The 24,121-nt window shown below is 40.6% G+C and overlaps 2 protein-coding genes across 8 annotated transcripts in view; both read right to left on the bottom strand.

Moving 5' to 3' along the window:
• Positions 1-44: 44 nt before the first annotated feature.
• pnpla4 (patatin-like phospholipase domain containing 4) lies at positions 45-6,419 on the bottom strand. Its single transcript, XM_044019518.1, has 7 exons — positions 6,217-6,419; positions 5,308-5,496; positions 4,896-4,990; positions 4,603-4,738; positions 4,229-4,294; positions 3,222-3,374; positions 45-2,502 (listed from the first exon to the last, which is right to left on the bottom strand). Exons 2-7 carry the CDS (start codon positions 5,485-5,487, stop codon positions 2,371-2,373), a joined length of 762 nt encoding a protein of 253 aa, XP_043875453.1. The 5' UTR covers positions 5,488-5,496; positions 6,217-6,419; the 3' UTR covers positions 45-2,370.
• A 14,448-nt stretch (positions 6,420-20,867) lies between these two features.
• The window catches only part of anos1a (anosmin 1a), a 28,119-nt gene continuing 24,865 nt past the window's right edge, over positions 20,868-24,121 (bottom strand). For 6 of the 7 annotated variants that reach the window (XM_044019198.1, XM_044019203.1, XM_044019201.1 and 3 more), the window contains 5 exons: positions 24,028-24,116; positions 23,760-23,931; positions 23,116-23,357; positions 21,934-22,075; positions 20,868-21,649 (listed from right to left, as the gene is read on the bottom strand). In XM_044019198.1, the coding sequence (XP_043875133.1) occupies positions 21,585-21,649; positions 21,934-22,075; positions 23,116-23,357; positions 23,760-23,931; positions 24,028-24,116 (710 nt within the window). In that variant the 3' untranslated portion in view covers positions 20,868-21,584. The remainder of the gene's footprint in view (positions 21,650-21,933; positions 22,076-23,115; positions 23,358-23,759; positions 23,932-24,027; positions 24,117-24,121) is intronic. The other variant, XM_044019204.1, reaches the window with a different exon arrangement.

The following is a 24,121-nucleotide window of genomic DNA, read 5'->3' as shown; positions in this document are numbered from 1 at the left end:
TATATATATATATACATAATATATATATACATTCATACACATAATACATATATACATACACACATACAGTATAGCAGGATTTTCGAGTCTTGTGTTAAACAGTACTGTTTTATTATGTGTGTATATGCATACGTACATATATACTGTACACATATCCATATATATGCATGTACATATGTAACAGGATTTTGAATTCTCTTGTGTTAAACAGTACTGTTTTATTATACAGTATATGTGTATATACAGTACATGCATAGATTTGTAATGTTTGGGATATATCATCAGCAAGTGCCACAATGCAATAACAGTTTGTTTAATAAGTGTTGATTTCTTAGGTGAGTACATGTATACACCTTTAAAATAAGTGTATGTCCAGTATTGGAAATATGCTGTTTTTCCAATTTGTTCTTTCTCAATAAAAACATTTGGGGAAAAAAGTGTTATGTAATTTTTCCTGATGCGCTTATAGCCATTTTAGTGAGTGTAATTACTGCAATAATATTGTGAATTCTGATTATTTTGAATCAGAAGTTCAGACCAGCAGTCTGCAGTGATTTGGCACAGTGTGAATTTGAACACACTTATCACGGCGCTAACACGCTGCAGGTGAACACAGTTTTCCAGTGCTGTACGGTGAAGTCAGCAGTTGACTAATTACACTAACAAACGGGCTCTTTTTTTCCCCCCACACTGGCCTGTTTCCAGATAGCAGGCCCCAATTCTGTGCTTCATTACTGAGAGTGAGTTTTTGCGACAAGATGAGCTGCAACATGATGAATCAAAAAGCTGGGCTCCATTTGGGAACTTTAATTTAAAGGAAGCCTTAATTAAGACTCATTAGGAGAACCAGCAGGTGGGCTGACAGAAAACCAGTGAGGGCCTGTGCGCGCACACACACACACACCTTCCTCTTGGTTGATGTACTGAAGCTGCTTTAGATGTTGGTATTCTTCTCATAGTGTAATTGCTACCAGCCACTTAACAAAAGGCTCACCTGAACATATCTAGGTCTGCTTAGGTCTTTAATATCTCGAGAAAATGTTCCAGCACGAAACTTCAGTGTGTGTCACTGTATAAATAGCTCTCTCTTCCAGGGTACCATCAATAAAATCTGAATTTTTAGCCCATGGGGACAAGGGAGGAGTTGGTCCACTGCTGCATCATTTAGTACGTTTGTGTCACAACCAGTTATTCAAAACACAGAAGTCACAAAGTAACACATTTGAACTGATAATAACATGACGTAAAATTCATCACTTTCTCTTCTCACTGCAGGGTGTGAGCAGTTGACAGAACAAAACTACCTTAATTTTCCCACTGGAAAATATTCAAATTTATTGTCATTCAAACATGTTAACACAAAGAAACAAGATTCATTACCCAGCAGCGTACGTTGATAAATTAAGGGATAACATAGCTAGAATCTACCCTATGAATGAATAAATAATCTACAACTTCATAATAGGACAACTTTTTAATTATAGTGCATCATTAGCTTCGAGTCGAGGCAGGTAAAGTGCAGAGGACAGACTTTAAGTCCAGAAGCTTGCATGTTTGTCTGGTTCCTGTGTTGACAGTGATGTCAGCAGAGGTTTATATGATCGAACCACACCGCTATCGCTCTAGAGTAAACCGACATCTATGTTTAGTCGCTGCTGCACAGGCGCAGTGTTGTAATATGGATGCTGCCACCTTCTCAGCTTTAGCTCAAGGCATGGGGGCCACCAACTGTTTTTAAAAAAAAAAAGAAATTGCAAAAAACTACTAATCCAATTCCAAGACCTAAAGCTATCCTGTTTAAGTAAATTAAATATTTTGTTTTATATTTAATGTTCCAACTGAGGAGTCCTGCAGGAGAAGCAGCTCTAACCACAGCAACTGCAAACTGATGGAGAACCTGCTCACATCTCCTGACGCTGGAGGGAATCAAAAAAATACCCAGCAGTGGAGGAACCCCGCGGAACTGTCAAGCACTTCAAAGACGACGCTCCTTCGCCGTGTCCCGAGGGAGCTCCCTGCATCCATGACTGCGGCATGGACTTCCTGTGAAATGCTGCGATATCCAATATTCTTTCTCCCGCTGCTTCGGGCAGGGGGAAATTAAATGCCTCCTTGGAAAATTGATGAAGAGTACATGTTCACATGAAGGCTTTTCATCATGTTCCGCTGCTGCCAAGGAACAGAGGAAAAAGACCCACAGTGAGTGTGTTTGATAACGCGCATCTCATGCTCTCAATGATGCTTTGCTTCATAAAAAAAATATACACCGAGCCCATCGCACATGTTGATGTTCTCAAAAGCGTTCCATGGAAACAGGAACATGTGATTCTCAAAGTAAATAAAAAGGGTAAAATCTTGAGGATGAGGCCTTCAGCTCATCAAGGCCTCGCTCTTCAGGAACCTCACAGCATCATGAAAACCTTGTTCACACAGAAAGCGCATACCGCTGGTAGATGGAGGGAACAGAGCCTGGTTCAGGCGTTTGATGTTCTCCACAGAGAACTAAGGAAACCAAAGAAAAACACAGCGGTGATGAAACACTGATCGGAAATCGTTTCTACTCAAAGTAGAACTGACACATGAGCCGTGAACCTACAGTATGTGTACATTTACGTTTCTGGCTTAAAAGGTACAGTATGTAACACGCAAAATGGTTTATTGGCTAAAATGATATACGTTTTGTTTTGTAATCGTTCTAATTTGGTTGTTGGATGCAAGTTAAAACACTGTTCAAAAAACGTCATGTTTATGATGGCGTCTGATGTTGCAATACTCCATCTTGTTTAGACCCACAACACAATAAATATTGAACTGAAGCTTGACTATTAAAGTTGCATCACAAACCCTAAGACACAGCACGCACTTTGTGGGATAAAGAGATAGCTGAACACATGGTTATAGCCTCTTCATGCAATACAACAACATAAATGATTCCCAGAGTGTCGTTCGAATTTTCATTAATAACTGAATCAATGAAGACAATGCAAAATCAGTGATTTGACATGAGTGAGTCCAAAATGTGTTATCTTGTGACTTGAGTATTTCAAATCTTTCCTTTAGATTTCGCTAAGGGACTCAAATCTACCAAATAGGGCAGCAATAGACCAGAAGCTCTTGTGTCCCTGTGAGCTAAAACGCAGAGAGTGAACTTGTTAAAATGGTGCCAGATTTTAACGGGCATATCAAATCTCAGATCAATTTTGATTTAATTAAATTCTCACCATAATGTTCATGTTGGCCAGTCTTAGTCGAGTGTTGAAGCGCCCCATGTGGCGAGGACACACGTCCTGCAGTCCAACAAAGGGAGACACGGTGATAGTTCGTCCCACAGGCAGAATTGGCAGGGCGTCCGTTAAGCCTCCATCAATCCATTTCTAGTAACACAAAACACACAGGCTGTGAAATCAGTCAACAACCTGGAATTTGAACAAAGTGAATTATTTGCTTTATTTTAATTGTGTATTAAAACATTTTCTAGCATGGAAAAAGGGCTATACGCACAAACTATAATAGTTAAATTAAATATGCTTGATACATGCTTTTTTATTCCCAGTATTAATTTGTCAACTTGTGATTTTCAAAATCTTCAAAAGCAATGTCAAGGCACATGTATGGGACTTTTGCTCTGGATTTTATACACGTTAAATTGCACAATAAACAATAAAAAATGTTTACAGATATGTACGATAAACACTGAGGTGCGTCCTTGTCAGTTGTGTTTGCTGCGTTACTGCAAGTGTCTAAGTCTTAGTCTGTAAATCTAATGACAAAGGCGCTAAGTTGGCAACACAGCCTGCAGATGCACCCTGATGATAAAATCGAAACTGTTAGCACCAATTTATTTTGAAAGAGCAAAGGCCAGTGGGGAAAACAATGTTGGCTGAGGGAGCCCCACTTTTGTGGCACAGCCAAAAAACGTACAATAAATAATAGATAAAGATCAATCTAGAGCAGAGTGGAGAGTGTGCACGCCACTGCCAGACATCTGTGTGTTTGTGTGTGTGCAGCAGTGACTAATAGAAAAAGGCAGAGAGGAAAAAAAGGTGTATGCAATATTACAGTACAATTCCCTTTTGTTATTAAACAAAAGCTGCTTGTGTCATGTTACAAGTAGTAAGATGAAGCACTCTGACAAAGATTAAGTGTTTTTTTGGAGAACTTATATTAAAAGAAATATTCCTTTGGACAGAACACAGTGTGGGAGTACATGAATCTAATGTCCCATTACCTGTCCTCTGAACTCCACTGGTTTGAGTCCAGCATAGATGGGCACAAAGCTGCTGGCCAGCAGAGCCTGAGAAAAAGTTACAAGGCAAAGACTTTAAATCTGAAAACATTTACAAGAAGTAACATTATTCAGGACATTTAATGTTTCGGCCTTGTCCACATCTGACAGGAGTAATGGAATAATGTCAAAATCTTTGACTTCTATGGTACCTTTACTTTGTGTAAAGGTACCATAAAAGTCAAAGATTACACAGGTACTGACTTTGTTTGTCATTTTCTGGTCAAAGCAGTAAAACAGGGAAACAAGGATATAAAAACTAACATACAAATGTATGGCAATGATTTCAAATAAAAGGAAGATTGTGGGGGGTGTACCTTTATGAGCTCCTCCCTGGATGTAAACCTGGACACAATGTGGTTCTTGCCACTTGCAGAGTGAGTTAGTGAGATGTGAAGACGTTCTGAGGCCAGGCTGTGAGCCTCATTGGGCAGAATCTCCTCTATCCCCTCCCTGGAGAAAAACCACACAAACATCATAAATAAATTCAGCTTCATGTAATTGAAACCACAGATTGACAAAATGATGCAAATGATGGCTGAAACAAAGAGTGGTTGTATGAGGTACTGACACACAGTTGTGTTCTCATGATATCTGCGGAGTAACTCACCGTAGTGTGAGCATGAAGTTGTATCCTGGTGTGACGGCCCCAAACCTCTGTCCTCTCACACTTTCAGCAAACCCATAGGTGAATTCTTTACACTGCTGCAAGACAAAGAAAAAACATGTTCAAGGACTTGAAGTCACATTACATACTTGTTAAAGGAATTATTTGATATGCTCCAACCGACTTAAAAGCTTCACAAATAAAATACAAGCATGTTTAAGTAGTTCTCTACCATCTTAACAACTAATTTGCCACTTTATCTCACCATTAGACAACGTTTAACTGAAGTTTGTGTCGTTTTATAAGCCACTTAATCTCCCACACCAAATTTCATTCAGAAAATGAACAATTCTACATCACAGGATACAGCATAATGGATATCATCGACTTTAACAGGCATAGAATAAGGAGCTACCTCTAACTTATCAGGAGCTGTGATCATTACAGCAGCCACCAGGGCCCCGGCTGAGGCCCCTGCACAGGCCTCGAGGGATCCCATCAGCTGGCGCCCATGGCAGAGAAACGCCTCTGCAGCACCCAAGTGGTAGATCCCCAAGAAACCGCATGCAGCAAAGGACAGATTCAAGACCGTCATCCTCAGTGCCTACACAAACAGATGCATGTATACATTATTATGAGCATCCGACAATTCAATAATGCTTGAGGGTGTTTCAACACAGTCATGTACTCATGGATTACACTTGTAATGCGTGTCTGAATGTTGTTGTTGTTGCAGGGTATCTTGTCAATGTTATACAGCGGTTGTTGCTAATGACATTCTACATGTTTACTAAATAGATGATATTCTTTTTCCTGCCCAGGGACTACAGCTGCGAAGGATGTCCTATTTCAATTATTATTATTATTATTATTATTATTATTATTAACTTCATCAGCTAACTATAACCTATAATAACAGAAGCTTGATGAACACTACCAAGTTGTTTGAGTTTTTATTAATTGCAGCATTAGTGCACTGCAGTGCAGTCATACAATGCAGACCACAGCAATGACCACAGCAGTGGACCATGATTTTCGAGGAATTATCGAAGCGCATTGTTAATTAAAGGCAGTTTAGTAAGTACAGGGGATCAAACTCGCTACGAGTAAGGTGTTCCTAATAAAGTGGCAGGAGAGTGTGTACGACCGTCGGGAGTAAGTGAAAGGACTCGTTTCATACATACATGGCAGTATTTATGTAAGATATTATGTAAAAGAGCAGCACATTAAGTCACACGTTACATTTCCATGAACGAAAACAATAATATAACAATACGCCGGAAATAAGACGTAAAGTGAGCAGTAGCTAAGGGGAAGCACCTACCGTGTTTATTGTCCGGACACAGAAAAACCTTAACACGTGGACTCGTTTTCACTTTTCTCAACTACAGATAAGTGTCTACACAGATTTAAAAAATTCTCCGAGGTTTATAAAGTATCATACATTACACAACTTATTCGATTCTGAAAACCTGTTCCCGGCTACACTTTAGCTCGGTACACATAGCGCCTGAATCGTGTGTTGTACTTCCGCTTTCCAAAATGAAAGCACATTTCAAAATAAACTAAAAAACAAATAATGATGTCATAATAGTGAACGCACCATAACCAGCAGACTGAATGATATAGACATGTTATTTCAGACATTGATAATGGATGCACATATAAGGACATAGATAAGTCAGTGAAGTGTTATATTGTACATCAACATTGTGATATAAACACTCAATATGTGTTAACAAGTGGGGTAAACAACAACACATAATAAACTCATGTAACTGTTCACACTTCTCATATAACAAGATTGTTTATTCAGAAACATAAGTTTAAAATGTCTTAAAATACATATTTTCTATTTATATTAATCCTTTCTTATACATCCAGTATCAAAACTTCAAAAGGTCCAGTGTCTAAGAATTAGCAATGTGCTCCATTCAAAAAATATTTAGTTTTCAATGGACTATAATTATAATTGAATAATTCATTTGGTCATGAATTAACTAAGCAAAAACTAAAAGTGTGTGCATTAAATTAAGGTACATGAACTATCCCTATAAAACCAGCTACCACAAATCTGTTGCGTAACATTTCTGTTGAACTTGTGTGTTTGTGAAGCGATAAATAATGGACATTACTGTCATCAGGAGTTCATGTTGGTTTGACTGAATTGTATGTCTTTATTTCTGCACCGGTATTCATGGTGCAAATCAAAATCAGTGCAAGGAGGAGGATGAAAAGCAGCCCTTGTTTCAAGGTCAAGCAGATTTGAACTGAGGAATCAACAAGAAATCTGTGTCCCTTATAACCAAACATCTATTCACAATCAAAATTCAATAATTAAACTCATTAGCTTCAACAGCCATACTTTTGAAGCCAAACAAATATGTTTGTGCTTCTACTTCAACTTTGTAAAAGTATCAGTACCCAACTGTGGTTTTTGTTCCCTTTGCCTGTTCTCCTTTAAACCGTGTCCTCATTATGTTCTTAATACCTCAGTTTTTTGTTATTTTTTGTTGGCAGGTAGTGGATGGATGGCCCTGGAGGCTCCTCTGCAACATCTGATAACTGTCTGTGTCCCTGATCTGGTCAGCAGTAATAATTAATACTACATCTGTGTGAGGAAAAAGACATACAGGTGTAAAATAATGTTTTAGAACTGAACCAGGTCATTATGATAATATTCACTGTCATGTAAATAACCATAATGTGACCCTTTAAAATTAAAATAATTATCAGATAATTCAAATCAAATCATTTTTAATTTGTGTTCAGAGTGAATGTAAATACTGACTGAAGCCCCACACACAGGGAAATCCCTTTGTGATACAACATGACTGCAGCCAAAGTGTGTATAAATCTGTATGTAAATGAGCACACTCTGGTGAGGCTGACCACATGATAGCACTCAAAACAGACCATCCACACTCGACTACACCGCTATCCATCTGCCACAAACTCACACAGCCGTAAAGGCATCTTCATGAGCAGTCGGGTCACATCCATGTTCCTGCAGCTCCCGCTGTTCACAGCTTTTAAAAAACCCCACTGCTCTCTCTGTGCTCTCTGACACATTATAACCTTTTTGTTCTCCCAATGCTTCTTCAAAGGCAGGGCATCATCATCACACAAAGGCTGGAGTGCACAGTGTACACAGGCCACCTGCAGGATGTGCTGAGGGAACTCTTAAGTACTTGAGAGAAAGACAGGGAGCGGACGCATGGCGATAAAAGGGGTGCTTGTGAATAAAAGCATGCGGTGAATAAAAACAGCGCTGCGGGTTGCGGTGTCAAACGGTAGCAGGTATTAAGTGACACCGGGACAAAGTGCTCTCGCTGGGAACATGGTGAGACCACAACAATGAGTCAAGAACCACAAAATCGGCAATAAAATCTGCATTTTAACCAGATAACCTGAATCATTTTCACCATTAAGGGAAGGACATTTTAGGTTTTTACACTGTCAGCAGTGCGTTTATCTAAAGAGGCTCACAAACAGCACAAGGGAAAAACAGATTTCAGCCAGTTTAGGCTCATTGAATAGAATGTGCAGCCGCTTAAGTCTACAATATTTTGAAGATATGTTTGCCACTTGTCTCACTGTTAGACGGCCTTTTCGCTTACTAAATCGCTTACTCCCTTGCACCAAAGTCCATAGAGACGGAGCCACTGCTGTCTTCGTCAGTAACTTCAAATGAATTTTTTTGACAGGGATGCGAAATTAGACATTTTCAACCCCCCTGAAAATGTCTTCTCAAAGTTTGTCTTGCGCGAGGCCCCCCTGCTCTAGGCTGTCCCAGAAACCAAATCTGTCATTCAGCTGTCACAATAAACCCACACTTCAGAACCACAGCATCCCCACCCCCAGAAACTCTTTTGTTTCATCTTGGAACAAAACAACTTTGAATTTTAACATCAGTAGATCATAAATGGGTTGATAACCAATCCCCTTAAAGTTGACACAGTTCCTTGGACTTCGTCAAACTCAGACATGGTAAGGCAAACTGAGTTTTGTTGCACTTACCAGTCTGTAGTTCTGCCGAAATCCCGTTTGTGACGCCAAATTGTGACAGAGATCAGATCCGAGGAGAACTGAGACGATGCCTGACATCTGAACAGTAAGGCATCATCGCAGATTCTGACGAGCAGTGTGCCAGTTTGTGTCTCGTCCAGGTCTGGTTATTAGAATAGGTGAGTAATTAAACTTGAAGATTAGAATTTTCTCTCACAGTGAGCAGTTTACAGACTTAAGTGGCAAACATAATCTTAAAACATTGTAGATTTAAGCACAGATTGAATTAGTTGTTGTCAGTACCACATACAACAAAACCTGAACTGTTATAGGACAAACTAACACTCAACTGCAGTAACAGGTCAAGTGGCCTTTGTGTTTGGGCTCTTCCCACTGTGCTGCTCTGTGTGTGTTTACCATCAGGCAGAGACCTGGGACACACAGGCAGGACCCGAGGGAGCCTAGGGGTGGCACTCACTCACGCTGTTTTTTTGTTGTTTTTTTTTTTTTTACTTCAATCTCGGGGAACGCTGTCAGTGTAGAGGAGCGGCAGCTCAACACTGAGGCCTGCACTCATGGATCAGTGAGCTCCACCGATTTCCACTGCTCTCTGCTCAGTGACCGTAACCACCTCAGGCGAGGCTCAGAAAGAAAATCAACTGGTAAATAGGGAGCTTTGCCTTGTGGCTCACAGACATGTCACATTGTTGAGTGCAGCTTTTACTGGATGAAGACCATACTGAATATGATTTCAAAGAAAATGTCCGTCTCAAGTAGTACGGTTTGTGTGACTTCAGGGGCCCGAAGGCAACGGAGACCCACTGGGGCCCTGCATCGAACTGAGGCAAGCTAGTGGATATTGTTATTAGTGCAAATTGAAGCCTCACTCACGTGATTCTCAGGCTGATGATCTTGGCACGTGATTAGCAGTTGCTAAAAGTGTGACCTCTTGCTCCAGCCAATTGGAGACCAGGATGGACGGCAGCTGCATGGAAAAGAGAAATAGAACATTAAAAATGTGCAGCTTGCGTATGATTTCACCTCAAACAAAGCTTAAATCACCCCTTGTTTTCATGCATCACTGCCCGTGTCACTTCTCACGTGTTTATGTGACGTGTCGCGTTTGACCCCCTCGTCGCCAGGGGCTCATTAAGTGTGAACTCGCACACAACTGCAGCGACTCCAGATCACACAAGGGCTGTAATCAGCTCTTTTCTGGGAAATTGCCCCAGTGTGCTTCTGTGATTTGTGAACTGTAAGTGAGAATAATGTTCTATTAGCTTGAAATTAATTATGTCATGTCCTCCTTTTTTTTCCCCCCAAGCAGCACTAAGTGACAAGTGTCTGTCTCTGTCAGGTCATTCCTTGAATGTGCACAAATCAATTTTACTAATCTCTATAAAGAGATTCTAAATCTGGAGGTGAAGGATAGATAAGATTTGTAGTCTGTGTGCAGAACAGAAGAGACACATGCAGGAAGTTGTTAAAAAGAGATTTGCCCCCCAAAAAAAACAGCTTTTAGATAGATGTCTTCTCTCAATTGCACCCCACTTGGAGCCTGACAGATTGTAAATAGCAAACAGTAAAAAGAAGTCTGAGCCCATATATCTGCTGTCTACACAGAAAGCCCCAAAATACCCCTTAGTTGGACCCAGACGCAAAGGCCGACGGATGGGTTCTGAGATTGTGATTTACAGACCGTCTTCTCAACTGAATACAGAGGACGTCAATGGACAAAAAAAAAAATATGCGAGGACAAATGAAAGAACACAGTTTGAAGCCAGCGGAGGAGAATTTCCATCAGCAGCAGCCATCGGGAGGTTTTCATACTTTGCTGCTGTACAGAGTAGACCAACATGAAAAGAAAAGAATAAGAAAATTATATAAAATAACCACTGCTGCCTTTCATAATCCAAACAGCCAGAGAGGAGGAGTGGACCAGCAGTGTCGACTCAAGGCCGCAGCTTCACTGGCCTCAGTATTTTACAGATGAAATAGCCGACAGTGCAGCACAGAATTAAGTTATTAAAAACAAATACTTTATTCACTTGCTCTAAGCTTGATTGGAAAATCAAACATGCAAACTCCACAAAAGTATTCCATCTATGTGATCATGTAAGATGGGGCTTCAATATGGGAGGAAAAGCCTTTAGTGAGTGACATTCTAGTAAAATACACAGAACTTAAATAGACTGAAGACCACAAACTCTATTAGAGGCAGTCCGCATTTCATTTCTGACAGCAAAAATACATTTTGTAGAATTGTGACAGCAAGATATCATAACTCTATATTTAAAATGCTAATATAAGTAATGGTACCTTATCTTCTTTCTGTCTGAGATTTTGAAGGACAGGTTGTTACAGACAGGTTAACTTGAGAGCGGTCGCAGAATATGGCTGCGAGTGTCTAAACAAAACCATGAAACAGTTTAATAATGTTTTTTTTATGTAAAATATGTCAGCAAAAACAAATAAATTGTCCAAGATGTGCTGCATAAATGCATTTTTTTTACTTTTCCTAACTGAAGTAAAATGTGTTTTTGACAGGGAGGATAAAACTTCATTAAAAAAAAGGATCTTCATTAGATAGTTATTATTTTTCTTTGTTTGTTTCGAGGACATAAATATAGAAACCTCACAGCAGTGAAGCACATATCAGCTTATTTTGAAACGGACTGTCCTCATAATTTGTTGGTGCGTGGAGTCTGCAGGGGAAAGAAAAGTGTGAGTGTATTTTATTGCTTGCTGAATTATTAATTGACTTTGAATCACAAAATAATGATTCATATTTCTTCTTCTTTTTTTTTTGCTGACAGGATGCAGTAATGGCATTTAAAGGGACAGCTCAGGGTTGTTTTAAGTGTGGTTGTATGAGGTACTGACTCTGCTGCACATGCTACCAGCACCATGTCTGCCTACGTCTGTTAGACCACTTTTTTCAACATGAAAATGAAGTTTGTCTGACGTTGTAAACCGCTCGTTCTCCTGCACCAAAGTCCATAGAGAAAATGACAGATTTTACATCATGGCACACAGGAGAGTTGATCCACTGCTGCAGAAGTAGACCTTCAACTCCTTTGTTCCCGTGAAATAAAAACAACGATTTCCTCTTGGTGTGGAAGACCCTCCAAACCAAAGGGTTAGAAAGTGTGTCATTGTAAATTCAGGACATCCATGAGTCTGAATTATCTTTTACAGAGAGGCTACTGTGGAGTTAAATACCAGGGTACTGCAGTGTCACCAGCAGGGAGCAGTGTTGTAAAGCGATACCAAATGGCATTTTGAGCATCAGCAAAGAGATCAGGAAGTGTTGAAAAGCACTGTAAATGGACACAGACATTAGTACTTGAAATCTACCACAGTGACATTGCACTTTTCTTCACGTGTCCACTTTCAGAAAACGATGTGTTGCAGCCCAGTGTTGTTCAGAAGAACCTGCAGAAGTTTCATTAGCGTCGTCGACTCAAGTGGGATTGAGGGGTAAAATGTGTTTACGAGATGTCGGACATTTCCATTTGTCGGAAATGTGGCCATAAAAACCTGCTGCTCGGAATATTTTTCACACAGTGTGAACATTATATAGTTTCGGAGAAGTGCTGGAGCAAGTAATTGTTTTCTGAACGCGAGAATCTAAATGAAGCTTTTTATGCAGAAAGTGAAGGGTCCAGTGGTTTTTACAATATCATACTGTATTCCTATCAAAGGCCATTTCAATTTTCATTACATCCTTCACGGGGCAAATTAAACAGAAACACTAACATCTTTCACGCAAACGGCTGGAACCGCGACTTTTTTCCTGATGGTAACGATGATGATTCTCTCTGCAACAATGCTTTTAAAGGGATAGTTCAGGGTTTTTTTTTTTTAACAGGTGTTTTGACACATAGTTAGCGCCGACTACACCGCGAACACCTCCTGTGCCCGGGAGCCAACATTGCTTTGTCAACCATGCCCCGAATTCCACAGAGAAAATCAATAATAGTTTCATCACAGCACACAGGACTTGTTGATTTACTGCTGCTCCCATCAGTGAGTCCAACTGTGTTGTTTTAGAACTTCAGTGTTTGATATTTTATGTTCAGTAGTGACACAAAACAAGAAACGCTGATTTTCTTTAGAGACTTCAGCGTGACAGTCTCTATGAAAGTGATAATATTTGCTTCTTCCGCCGTCGTTCACAGTAAGGATTGAGGAGAGCGGAAGAGGTGACCTCCTTTTGGCCTCTGAGGAGGAGAGAGGAACGCCGGAGAGAATTGGAGAACCTCGCTTTTAGCAGAGCAAAGGCCACCAATGTGATGCATGAACTTTGCTCTGCAGTTGTGTGTGAACCACAGCAGATGGTCGAGGGGCTTTGATTTCCCTCGCAGCAAAATCAAACACAATAAAACTGAGAGCTCACCATGCTCGCTCTCTTTCACTCTCACTCACACACACACACAAGGTCAGAGCCATGAAAGGCATCCTCAGCCTGCAGCAGTTCGGGAGAAGCGCGCTTTCACCCGACTCTGACGGCAGAATTAGGGCAGAGTGTGCATGTGACAGCGGGGGGTGCACTGGAGTCGGTGCGGCGCTGCAGCAACACAAAAACAATACAAAGAATAAATAAGAAGACATGATCAAAAACCCGGCGGCCCTCTGGGTTTTTAGTCATGCGGAGAGGAGCGGTTTCAAAACACGTCTCACGCAGAAACTTCACTGCAAAGATTGATAAGAACGAAAATATCTTTCTCCTGATTCAGAAATAGGGTAAATCCCCACATCGGTTTTGTTTTTTTCAGATTGTGCTTATTTGCATTCAATTCAGTGTCGTATCTGTGTGTGTGTGATGATTGCAAAGATCACAGGAGACAGCTAGAATCGGTGTAATTAGATGGCTCTTCAGCTATTTTGACAATAGCTCCTCACGTTGATTTCGTTTGGCATGTGCCGAGGACGTGCAAAGGTTTGGAGTGCTCATTTAGACTTAGAGGCTTGGCGCGCCGAGGCCAGCGCTGATGGAGTTCAGTGTCTGCAATCAATTTTAACAATCTAACCCCCCCCCGGCTTTACAGCCTGAGTGGTAATCCTGCAACACATCACTTCCTGTGCAGTCAGCAGCCGTTTTCAAACTGTTAGACGAGCCAGTGATGGAGGGGCAGGGGGCCAAGAGGAATTGTGTGAGTGGCATCGCAGATGTGAGGCAACGTCATTGCAGCGTTATAATGTCTGTTTACAGAAAGTGATACAGTAGTAATACAGCAAATCCTTGCTTGTGGAGGCTAGAAAACACTTGTGTGCCCTCATGCAAGAACTATTCATAAAACCAAAATGTGCTCAAGTAGTGCAAGAAACTTGTTCATTTTAGCTCACATATTAGGGCTGTCACTTTTTATCTGTAACTTGGATAGCTGTTTGAACTTGGGGGTTGGGGTCAGTTCAAACTAAAGTTCAAAATACACAGCCAGGAAGCCAATGACACCACCTGATTATCGCGTGGTCCGGCAGAAGGTGCACTGAGTGCAGCTTGGCCTTCGATCCACTTTGAATCCATCAGAAAAATAACACGGTGATGTCATTTTGTGTGTGTGCGCAGGCGGGTATATCTGAATATCTCAGTGGAAGCCTGTCGTCCAGATGTTGGGGGTGCGTTCAGATTATCAGGCTGAAGTGACTCAGATCTTTTTCCCCCCCCCCAGGGGCTGTATGGACACAGAAATCCAATTCCTATGTGTGGACCTAGATCAGATATATCATGAGGCATGAGTTAGAATAGTCAGACTTCATCATCCAGCTAAACCCGCAGCAGCAACAAAACTACAAAAATGGACAGTGTCGTCCTCTCAAACTATCCAATTCATACAAATGTGTTGTTTTATTATAAACTAGTAGCATGCAAAATGGTTCCAGTGTGTTAATCTACATGAATGTCAGGTGTACGACACTGGTTATGAATGTAAACCGTCAAATCTGATCTGTGATGAATCTGAATTGATGGCCGGTCGTCTAAACGCAGCCTTCGACTACTGGTGTTAGCATTTAATTCTAAAGGGGATTCTGAAACGACAAAAGCAAATTCTTTGACAAGTCCTCTGGAAAATGTCTGGGAAAAAAATATGCATCTGGACACTTTTCCGGGGTTCGTGTTGAAAGACATTTTTCCACTCACTTGTGATGAACACAGTGGGAGGTTGTCTGGGTCAGACGTGTTCCCGTGTTCACGGAGGTGGCTGAGTGAGTCCAGACATTTGATGTCAGGGAGCTGGCAAGAGAACCTGTGTGTGGACTTTTGAAATGTTAGTGAAAACCTCGCAATGACCATCACACGTGAACCCGGAATCATGCACACCGCAGCCGCCCCCTGAGGTGCTTCACAAAGTGAAGACAGTGGTTCTGCATGTTAATCAGACAAGACACCTTTTTTAGACTGAGGATATAAAATATATCTCACACCTCAGTGATCTGCTTTTTCCTGCGTTAGCCTGAAGCATTACCGGAGAGAGAGCGAGAGAAAAGGAAAAAGTGGGTGCTGTGGCTCTCAGCATTCACACGCCCACTGGTCACCCTGCGTGTGCAGACTAGAAATGTGTGTGCGTGAATTGTGTGAATAAAGCAGCCTGAGGAGTTGATAAGATCATATTAACACCTAATGGCAGAAAAAAAAAACAAAAAACCCCAACACATCCATCATCACCCTCGAGAGGTGGGAGTGTGAATTGATGGCTTTGTCATTACCGCACCGCCGCTTCGAATCACTCCACGCCAACTGTAAATAATTCATATTGCACACAATCATTATTATGACACCACTGATTCCGTCTCAAAGACTTTGAGTTTTGTTTGTTTGGTTGTTGTTGTTGGGGGTTTTTCTGTCGGCATGCCATTAAGCTTTCAATAAGCTCAGGCGGCAGTGGCTGCAGGTGATGTGACAAGGGTGTGCGAATGAATTTATGATGCATCTGTGAGCTGCTCCAACAGCCCAACTGCGCACGCACACACACACACACACACACACACACAAAGAGAACAGAGTGTGTGTACGAGCAGGGGATGTTAAGTAAATAGCCCTGTCTGTGCATATAAATTTACACCCACTCGTTTCCAGGTTATTCTTTTCATTGACGTTAATCAAGTGACAGGGTGCAGAGGTGTGTGCAGCTACTGTCACAGACATTGGCAAATGTTTACATTGTTGTGGTACAAGCATGTCAAAACAGCTATACAGCAAACCCACTTGAGTACATGTGTAATATTTTTTTTTTGTTAAGGCTCACCCCATAAAATTCTATCCTTCCTTCAGTCTACTACATCCTAAGAATATTTTCACTCCTTCATCACAGTTATACAATCTTTTCTGTCTGTGGAAAGTGAAGTTCGTAACTGACCACTCTTCCACACCAAAGTCCATAGAGAAAATCTGTGACACCAACTTAAGTCTATGTTCAAAAAAAACTTCCACTTGGGAGTTTATGTTCCATAATTTAGAATGTCATAAAAATTGAAATAGTCCCTGATAGGAACCCTAATGACTGTGTGGAAAGTCTACACATAAATGCTAACATGTCACCATCATTCTTTTCTTCTTCTGTCAGCTTCTCCCTTTAGGGGTCACCGCAGAGCATCATCTGCCTCCATCTTTATTATTATTATTATTACATTACATGTCATTTAGCAGACGCTTTTATCCAAAGCGACTTACAATGGAATTGAGTACAATGAGCCAGGGTGGAGTCGAACTTGCGACCATTGCTACCATGATGTCTTTCACACACAGGGTACCGGTCTTAACCGCTGAGCCACTCCACCCATCTTGTCCTATACCCTGTGTCCTCTTCTGTTACACCAACTGTCCTCATGTCCTCCTTCACAATCACAGCCACAGGGGCTGACTAACATGTTAAAAGGAAAAAAACCCCTGAACTATCACTTTCACAGGATGAGAGCAGAGGCTCATTATTAAATTGAACGTCTGCTCAAGGTCCTCACACTCATGAAGAGCCAAGAATTTCATGATCAAATCTCTTTGTCCTGGTTTGTCCTTTCGAACCGTTCACACCATGACAAAATAAGCACATGGATGTCAGTGCCTGTGCGTCTGTGGCACCATGTCGGATATTATTATCATTAATTACAGTATCCTTGTCTATACGACACTAAAAGAAGAGATTCTTGCAGGGTGAGTGTCCCCGGCAGATGTGAGCAATCAGATTAGGTTTCGGTCATAAATTAAAAGAATTCATTCCTGACATAAAACATTTCCCAATCGTTCCACGCAGCAGGTCACCATCTCATTCCAGTTTCTTTAAATGCACATTTCACACGCTCCATTTCAGGGAGAAAATAACACACCGTCTTTGATGTTTAACACATCAAGATTCCAGTTTTTCTTCTTCTCCTTTTTCTTCCCGAACGAAGTCGCAATGCAGGCCAACTACTCTGAGAGAAAGGAGTGTGTGTGTGTGTGTGTGTGTGTGTGTGTGTGTGTGTGTGTGGGGGGTGTAAATCTGAAGGCTCTGTGCTCACGCCATGCAGGAGTTGTGCAATGTCCCTGGTGCACAATCATTTAAGAACAAAGCAGGAAATCAAATGCACATTTTCCAAGTAAGTGACCCGGAGAGTTATACCACAGACACGGTGACACACCCACGAGTATCACAGCACCACACAGTCGTCCACTAATTCCAACCTGGAGTCCTGAAGTCAGCAAACTGCCATTAGTCTTTAAGACGGACTATGAAAAGCTAATGAAAACACAATACTTTTGTTCATGAGTATGTGCATCTGTGAATTTAAATATGTTTTATTATAGAATTAATTGATTAAGAAAAACAGCAAACTCAACCGTCCAAGTGTACAATTTTGCATATTAGATACATTAATAAAGTCTATTATTAGAAGTTTGGGGGGGTCCAACCCAAAGATCCACCCCCAGTGATTTTTTTTAGGTAACATTTAGGTCAAATGGTTACATTAAAATCAATGCTATGGTCTTCTTTCTTCACAAAACTGGGTACAATGTTGGTTCTTTTTCTACCTCTCTAGCTTCTCTTGCTGAATGTTTTATTTGTTGCAGCCCTGCTTATTTGGAGATGACATTGCAAATGGAAAAGAAACATTATTCAAGAGTTGAGAAAAGGTTTGTCCTTAAGATTTTGAAACAACTGATTATTAAATGACTCTAATTATAATTATATGGACGCTCGTTCTCCACCACATGGGAAAAAAAGGCAAACTCAAGTCATAATTATGAAATACTAATTATGACTGACATCTTATACTTATGACTTAGTGTCTCATCATTATGACTTAGTATCACATTAATATGACTTAATATCCCATCATTATGACTTAGTATCTCATTATTATGACTTAGTATCTCATTATTATGACTTAGTATCTCATCATTATGACTTAGTATCTCATTATTATGACTTAACATCCCATCATTATGACTTCATGTTAACCTAGTCTGTAGTTTTATTTAAGCTTCACTACACATCAGACCGGCCACTTCCCTGCCTGTTTTTAAATCTCTTCTTAAAACTCATCTGCTTACATTGGCTTTGACACTGTTTAAGTTGTTGACATTTCCATTTAAATCCGTTTTAATTATGTTTTTCATCCACATTTTTATTCATTATAATTATTGTAGTTGTTTTCGATGCATCTTATTGCCTCTTGTGAGCTAGTATACCTTTTATTTATTGTGTGTGTTTTTTTTCTTCTGTACAGCAATTTGGTTCACTGTATTTGTTTTAAAGTATTTTACAAATAAAGTTGGATTGGATTGGTGATTCATTTCAGCGCTGCACATACCCAAGCGTTAGCCGGCAAAGGTGGTCTGATGTCCCGATCTCTGATGCCGATGTCTCGGTGGCAACCCAGTAGCTCCGGTAAAACCTCCAGCAGGTGATCGATGCAGTCGAGATGTATTCACCGTAACGCGATTGTCTCCCAATGAAACACACGACGTATCCCGATTATCCAAAATGGAGCAGTTTTTGACGTTAATGAAGTGGCCTGAAGTCCCATTTTCAACCGCTACTGGTGGATAATTGGTCATTTGTTCAGACGTGTAACTCGGAGAACTTAACTGATATGGAAACTTTCTTATACTTAAACTCGAATTGCATTTATTTATTTACAGTCCATGCTTAAACCATAAAATCCCACATATGTCTTGCGAGCACAGACAGAAACTATTAGCTTTCCTTAAATTAGCAACACCTGTGATCAATAAACTTAATGAACTTAAAGATGTTCTGGTTCCTGTTCGGTCTTTACTATTACGCCCTCTGGTGTTCAGGAGGAAAAAAAAACTGAAAATACAAATTCATACATGGCTCCTACGAATTAGGACTTAACATCTCATTATTACGAATTAGTATCTGATAATTATGATAATTATGACTTAGCATTCATATTAAGATACATATATATATATATATACATATATACGTACATATATATACATATATATATATATAGATAGATATATATATATATATATATATATATATATATATAGATAGATAGATAGATTAAGTTAAGTCTTTTGCTCAAGGATACATAGCCAGGAATTGAACCCACAACCTTCCAGTTGAAAGAGAACTCACTCTACCACTGCACCACCATTGCTCAATCCTAACTCTTCACTTTTTTAATACTTTTACTTCTAAAACTTAAGTGCATTTTATATCAGAACCTTACTTTTGACACTTAAGTAGAGTAAATGTCATATACTTTAAGGCTTTTACTTAAGTAATATTATAAAAAAAAGTGGCTTCAACTTCCACCAAAGTCATTTTTCAAGTTTCCCTTTTAGGCACTTTATATAAGACTGAATGAACTCTCTGGGGGCCCTGTTTGGTGGAATCATCCACGCCGCCGTGTGCGTAAAAGCGCGCAGACGCACATGCGCACTCTTCAGATCTCAACACAAACGTGTCCCGAGGTCGTTTAACATAAATCGTTCCCACCTGTTGCTCAGTAGGTTGCAGGTCTCACGGCTGCTGTTGCTGCTGCTGCTGCTGCTGCAGTGCTTGTCTCTTCTTCACCTCCTGCTGTGGTGAGACTGTGTCTCATCACCGTCATCATCATCTTCTGGCGCTTGCTCTCATGTGTGAACCTGTTGATGAGTTTATTCCTCATGTTCCTTCAGCGTTCCCTTCTAATCCTCTTTTCTGCTCCCCCATCTTCTGTTCTGTTCCGGGAATCCGCCTCCACAGGAAGTCAACAAAACACAGCTGTGTTAATTGCGTTATTTTTACCCCTAAACCCATCACTGCCACGAGCCAACCAATCAACTAACATACCACAAGACACAATACAAGTTATATACAAAACAAAAAAAGCACAATTACAATAAAGTATATTTAAAAATGTAACTTTTGTCCAAGTGAATGTATGCACAGGAGGTTTATTTCTGAGACATCACGCACACAGAGGGAAGATATTGTGTTTGTGAGGTCACAGCAACAACTCCCTCGAGTCCAAGTGAGCATTTTGTGCCAAATTTGAAAGTATTAAAATGGGACGGATAGAAAACTTGAAAACATAATCCCTCCAGTCATGGCTTTCACCTGGAAATCAACTCGCAAATCTCTCTTTGCATGTGACACACTCATCAAAAAGACAGTGCGTGTGTGGATATTCATAGAAATGTGTTATGATGCAATCACTGCTGGAGTTTCTCAGGCGTGTGTTTGTGTGCAGCACACACATGTGTTGCAATCCCCCCGGGGGGGGAGGGGGGGTTACTTCAAACCTTTTGTTTGCAACTCAAAAATAACGGAGGAAGAATTAAAGTGCAGAGCTTTGTTTTGTCATGGCTTCACTCGCTCCCGCAGGAATTACAGCCTCAGTAACACCATCATTTTTCATTCTCTCCACGGATAAAGGTCACTGTTGGATACCGAATTAAAAAAAAAATGCTGATGAAGGAGCAGGAGGAATAAAGGGGAAGTAATTAAAAACAGCACATGTGCAAAGTAGGTTGTACACATATCGACATGGAATTTTATCTTCAGTTTAAAAAAACAACAACACATCTTTGTACAGGGGGAGGGGGGTCTCATGAGGTTTACAAAAGGCTGAGCGCACACAAAAGTACACATGCATCATGTTTCCAGTTTCCAGACACAGAAACGCCACGACTAATAAATACTGACAAACAGTATATACAGCATTTACAGATCACAGGGAGCTACAGACAGTGAATCAGCTGCTGGGGGGAAAAAAAAGGAAATTACAACTTAAGGAACAATACAGAGATGCTGACAACGCTTACAAACAATGGTGGCATGCAGTTCATAGACCGTGTGTAAAAAGTGGACGTAGTTGTGTGATTTGTAGGGTGAATCTAAGCAGGAAAGAAACTATTTATTGACCAGCCACCAGGGGGAGATGACACGATTTTCTATCGCAATCTTCTTCAACTGAACATGATGTCAATTTGGTTGAAAGTTGAAGATAAAACATGGCACACACGAGTGGACGCTGGTGTGATTGACGGCTGTGAACTTCCTGTTTCAAAAAAACTGACGGCCGGATGGATGGAGACAACGTCCACTTTTATGAACAGCCAATGGTAGCAGCTGTAATAATAACAACAGTCAATGACAGATACTGTGGGCAGAGAAGCTTCAGTTGTGATGCTGCACTCATCTTCTTGAGTTCTGATAATCCTCCGTGTTTGGCTCTCTCCACTCAGTGTCTCTCTGTGTTTGGCCGTTTATGATGATGATGATGATGATGCTTCCTCAGCCTGGATCCTGGATGTGGGCAAATACAAACACGTGATCCTTTTAAAAACAGATTGTAGATTTATTTCCACACTGTAATAATCACATTTAATTTCGTTTTTGTAACTATAAATGTCTGCATCTCGTCTCAACCCTGACAGGTGATTTTCCAGTGGATTAGACATCTGCTCAGATTTATGCAGGACTAATCTATTCTGGAAATCACTTAATATTCCAATAATGAATTAACATATAAGCAGTTATAGTCCTGTGTTCACTCCACTGTGATTTGTTCTTGTTTGGTATTTTCTTACTGTGCTTTGCGGCACTTTGGTATCCAGGAGTCTCGAAGTTTCTGCTGGTTGCAGGACCTTCACCCTCTGCTGTGATGGCGTGAACCTCCAGCCTGTACAAACTAGCACGTCTCAAGCCCGACACCACCACAACTTTACTGTCCTGAACAAGGGGAGAAAAAAAAACAAAATGCAGTCAGGGAGAAAGAGGAAAATGCTGCAGTTTAATGCTTAAAATGCTTTGGGCTTTGAAGAATTGTTAGGAGGCTGCAGACTAAACAGATTTTCAAGTGTTTGACGGCCCAGTGAACTGAGAGGGAAAATACAAACCTCACCTAAACCTGCATAGAAGTAGAAAAGCAAAGCTGAACCTGCATAAAACGGGGAAATACTTATCTATTCTTGCATAAAACTGAAAAATACAAATCTGGCCCTGCATAAAAGCTGGAAATGCAGATTTAAACCTGCGTAAAATTGGGATACACAAATCAAAATCTGCATAAAGCTAGAAAATACAGACCTAAACATGCATAACACTGGAAAATAAAGATCTAAACATGCATAAAACTGGATAATACATATCTAAACATGCATGAAGCTAGAAAATACTGATCTAAACATGCATAATACTGGAAAACAACGATCTAAACATGCATAATACTGGAAAATACGGATCTAAACGTGTATAAATCCAAATCTGAACCTGCATAAAAGACCTAAACATGTATAAAACTGGAAAATATAAATCTGAAGCTGCATAAAACTGAAAACTCTAACTCTGGACCTGCATAAAACTGGCAAATACAAGACTAAATCTGCATAACTGTGGAAAATACAGCTCTAAACCTGTGAAAAAACCTGTGGACAATACAATTATGATTTTGTGTTAAACTGTAAAATCTAAATCTCATTAAAATTAGAAAATGTTAATGTGAACCTGCCAAAAACTGGAAGATACACAAAGTGAGCTTGTGTAAAACTGTACTGAATTAAACTACAAATAAGGCATGTTTCACAGACCTCGAAATCACAAAGAAAGAGAGGAAATCCTATCAAACCTTAATTAATGTTGAAACAAATAACAATAATTGATTCAACATTTAATAAACAAGTATGTGACTTATACATATAATGTTGTTTCTTTAAAGATTACATTTTGTCATGGTCATTTGTGGCAGCAGGTTCATTCAGTCTCATACTGACCGGCGGCAGGATCTGGGACTGGGAGATGAGGCCGTGAGGCAGCTTGTTGTTGTTGTTGTTGTTTTTGTTGCGACGGCTCGTGGGGACAAGCTCCGCCCACGTCACCTGGTAACCCGTCAGCTGCTGGTGCGCCAGAGCCTCGGATGAATCCCAGCGAAAGATGGCCGTGACGTTGTCTCCGTGCAACTCGAAGGCTGCCGTCAGGTTGGCTGCCTTCACCAGGACCTTCTGAGGAGACACTGCTGACGCAGAGAAGATGAACTTCATTAAACACACATTCATGATTTTTATGAGGACTCACTCACAAGATGAGTACCTAAGGGTCTCATCAAGGAAGAAATAAAGAGTAAAACCACTGGAAATTATGGGGGGAGCAGTCTAGCCACTATATCTAGGCAGATGGTCAAAGATCAAGAGGCGATTTCGACAACTTTTTCAGGAGAGATTTTACGAGTCGGTGAGAAACTCAACGACAACGCAGCCACTTTTTTTCTCTTTCTTATCAAAACTTCACCACGTTTTTGCCTTAGTATGTATTTAGTATGCGGGTATCATGTTTTGTCTTGTACGTTGCCTAAAACTCAGACTTTGAGTCCACGTGGTCTCACAGTTAAAAGCAACACTTGAGCTTCCGGCTGTCTCACATGTTTCTCCAGCACAGGTGATCGGGTTTGGACTCTTGGCCTGGATGCTGGCACAGGAAGGAGTGAAGAAGCTGGTGCTTTCTGCAAGAAGACGACTCTTCCTGCTGACTGGCTGGAGAAGGACTTTATATTTGCAGGAGAAGAGGAGGCCGTGCAAGCTGATGAAGTTCTCCTGCAGCAGATGAAAACAGAAAAATGTCACTTTTGACTGCGAACAAGGCCATAGATGCACATTAACCACACACGGTGTTAGTTTCAGGTGCCATACCTGTGTGCTGGTCTTCTCCATGGGTCTGGTCTGGTTGTGTCCACAGTACTCTGGTCCCCACTGGACTTTGTAGAACTCAACAGAAGGATCTACA

The sequence above is a fragment of the Solea senegalensis genome, linkage group LG2 (genome assembly GCF_019176455.1).
Source record: "Solea senegalensis isolate Sse05_10M linkage group LG2, IFAPA_SoseM_1, whole genome shotgun sequence".
Taxonomy (NCBI): Eukaryota; Metazoa; Chordata; class Actinopteri; order Pleuronectiformes; family Soleidae; genus Solea; species Solea senegalensis.
The sequence above is the reverse complement of the archived record's forward strand: the minus strand, read 5'-3'. Positions and strand labels throughout refer to the sequence as shown.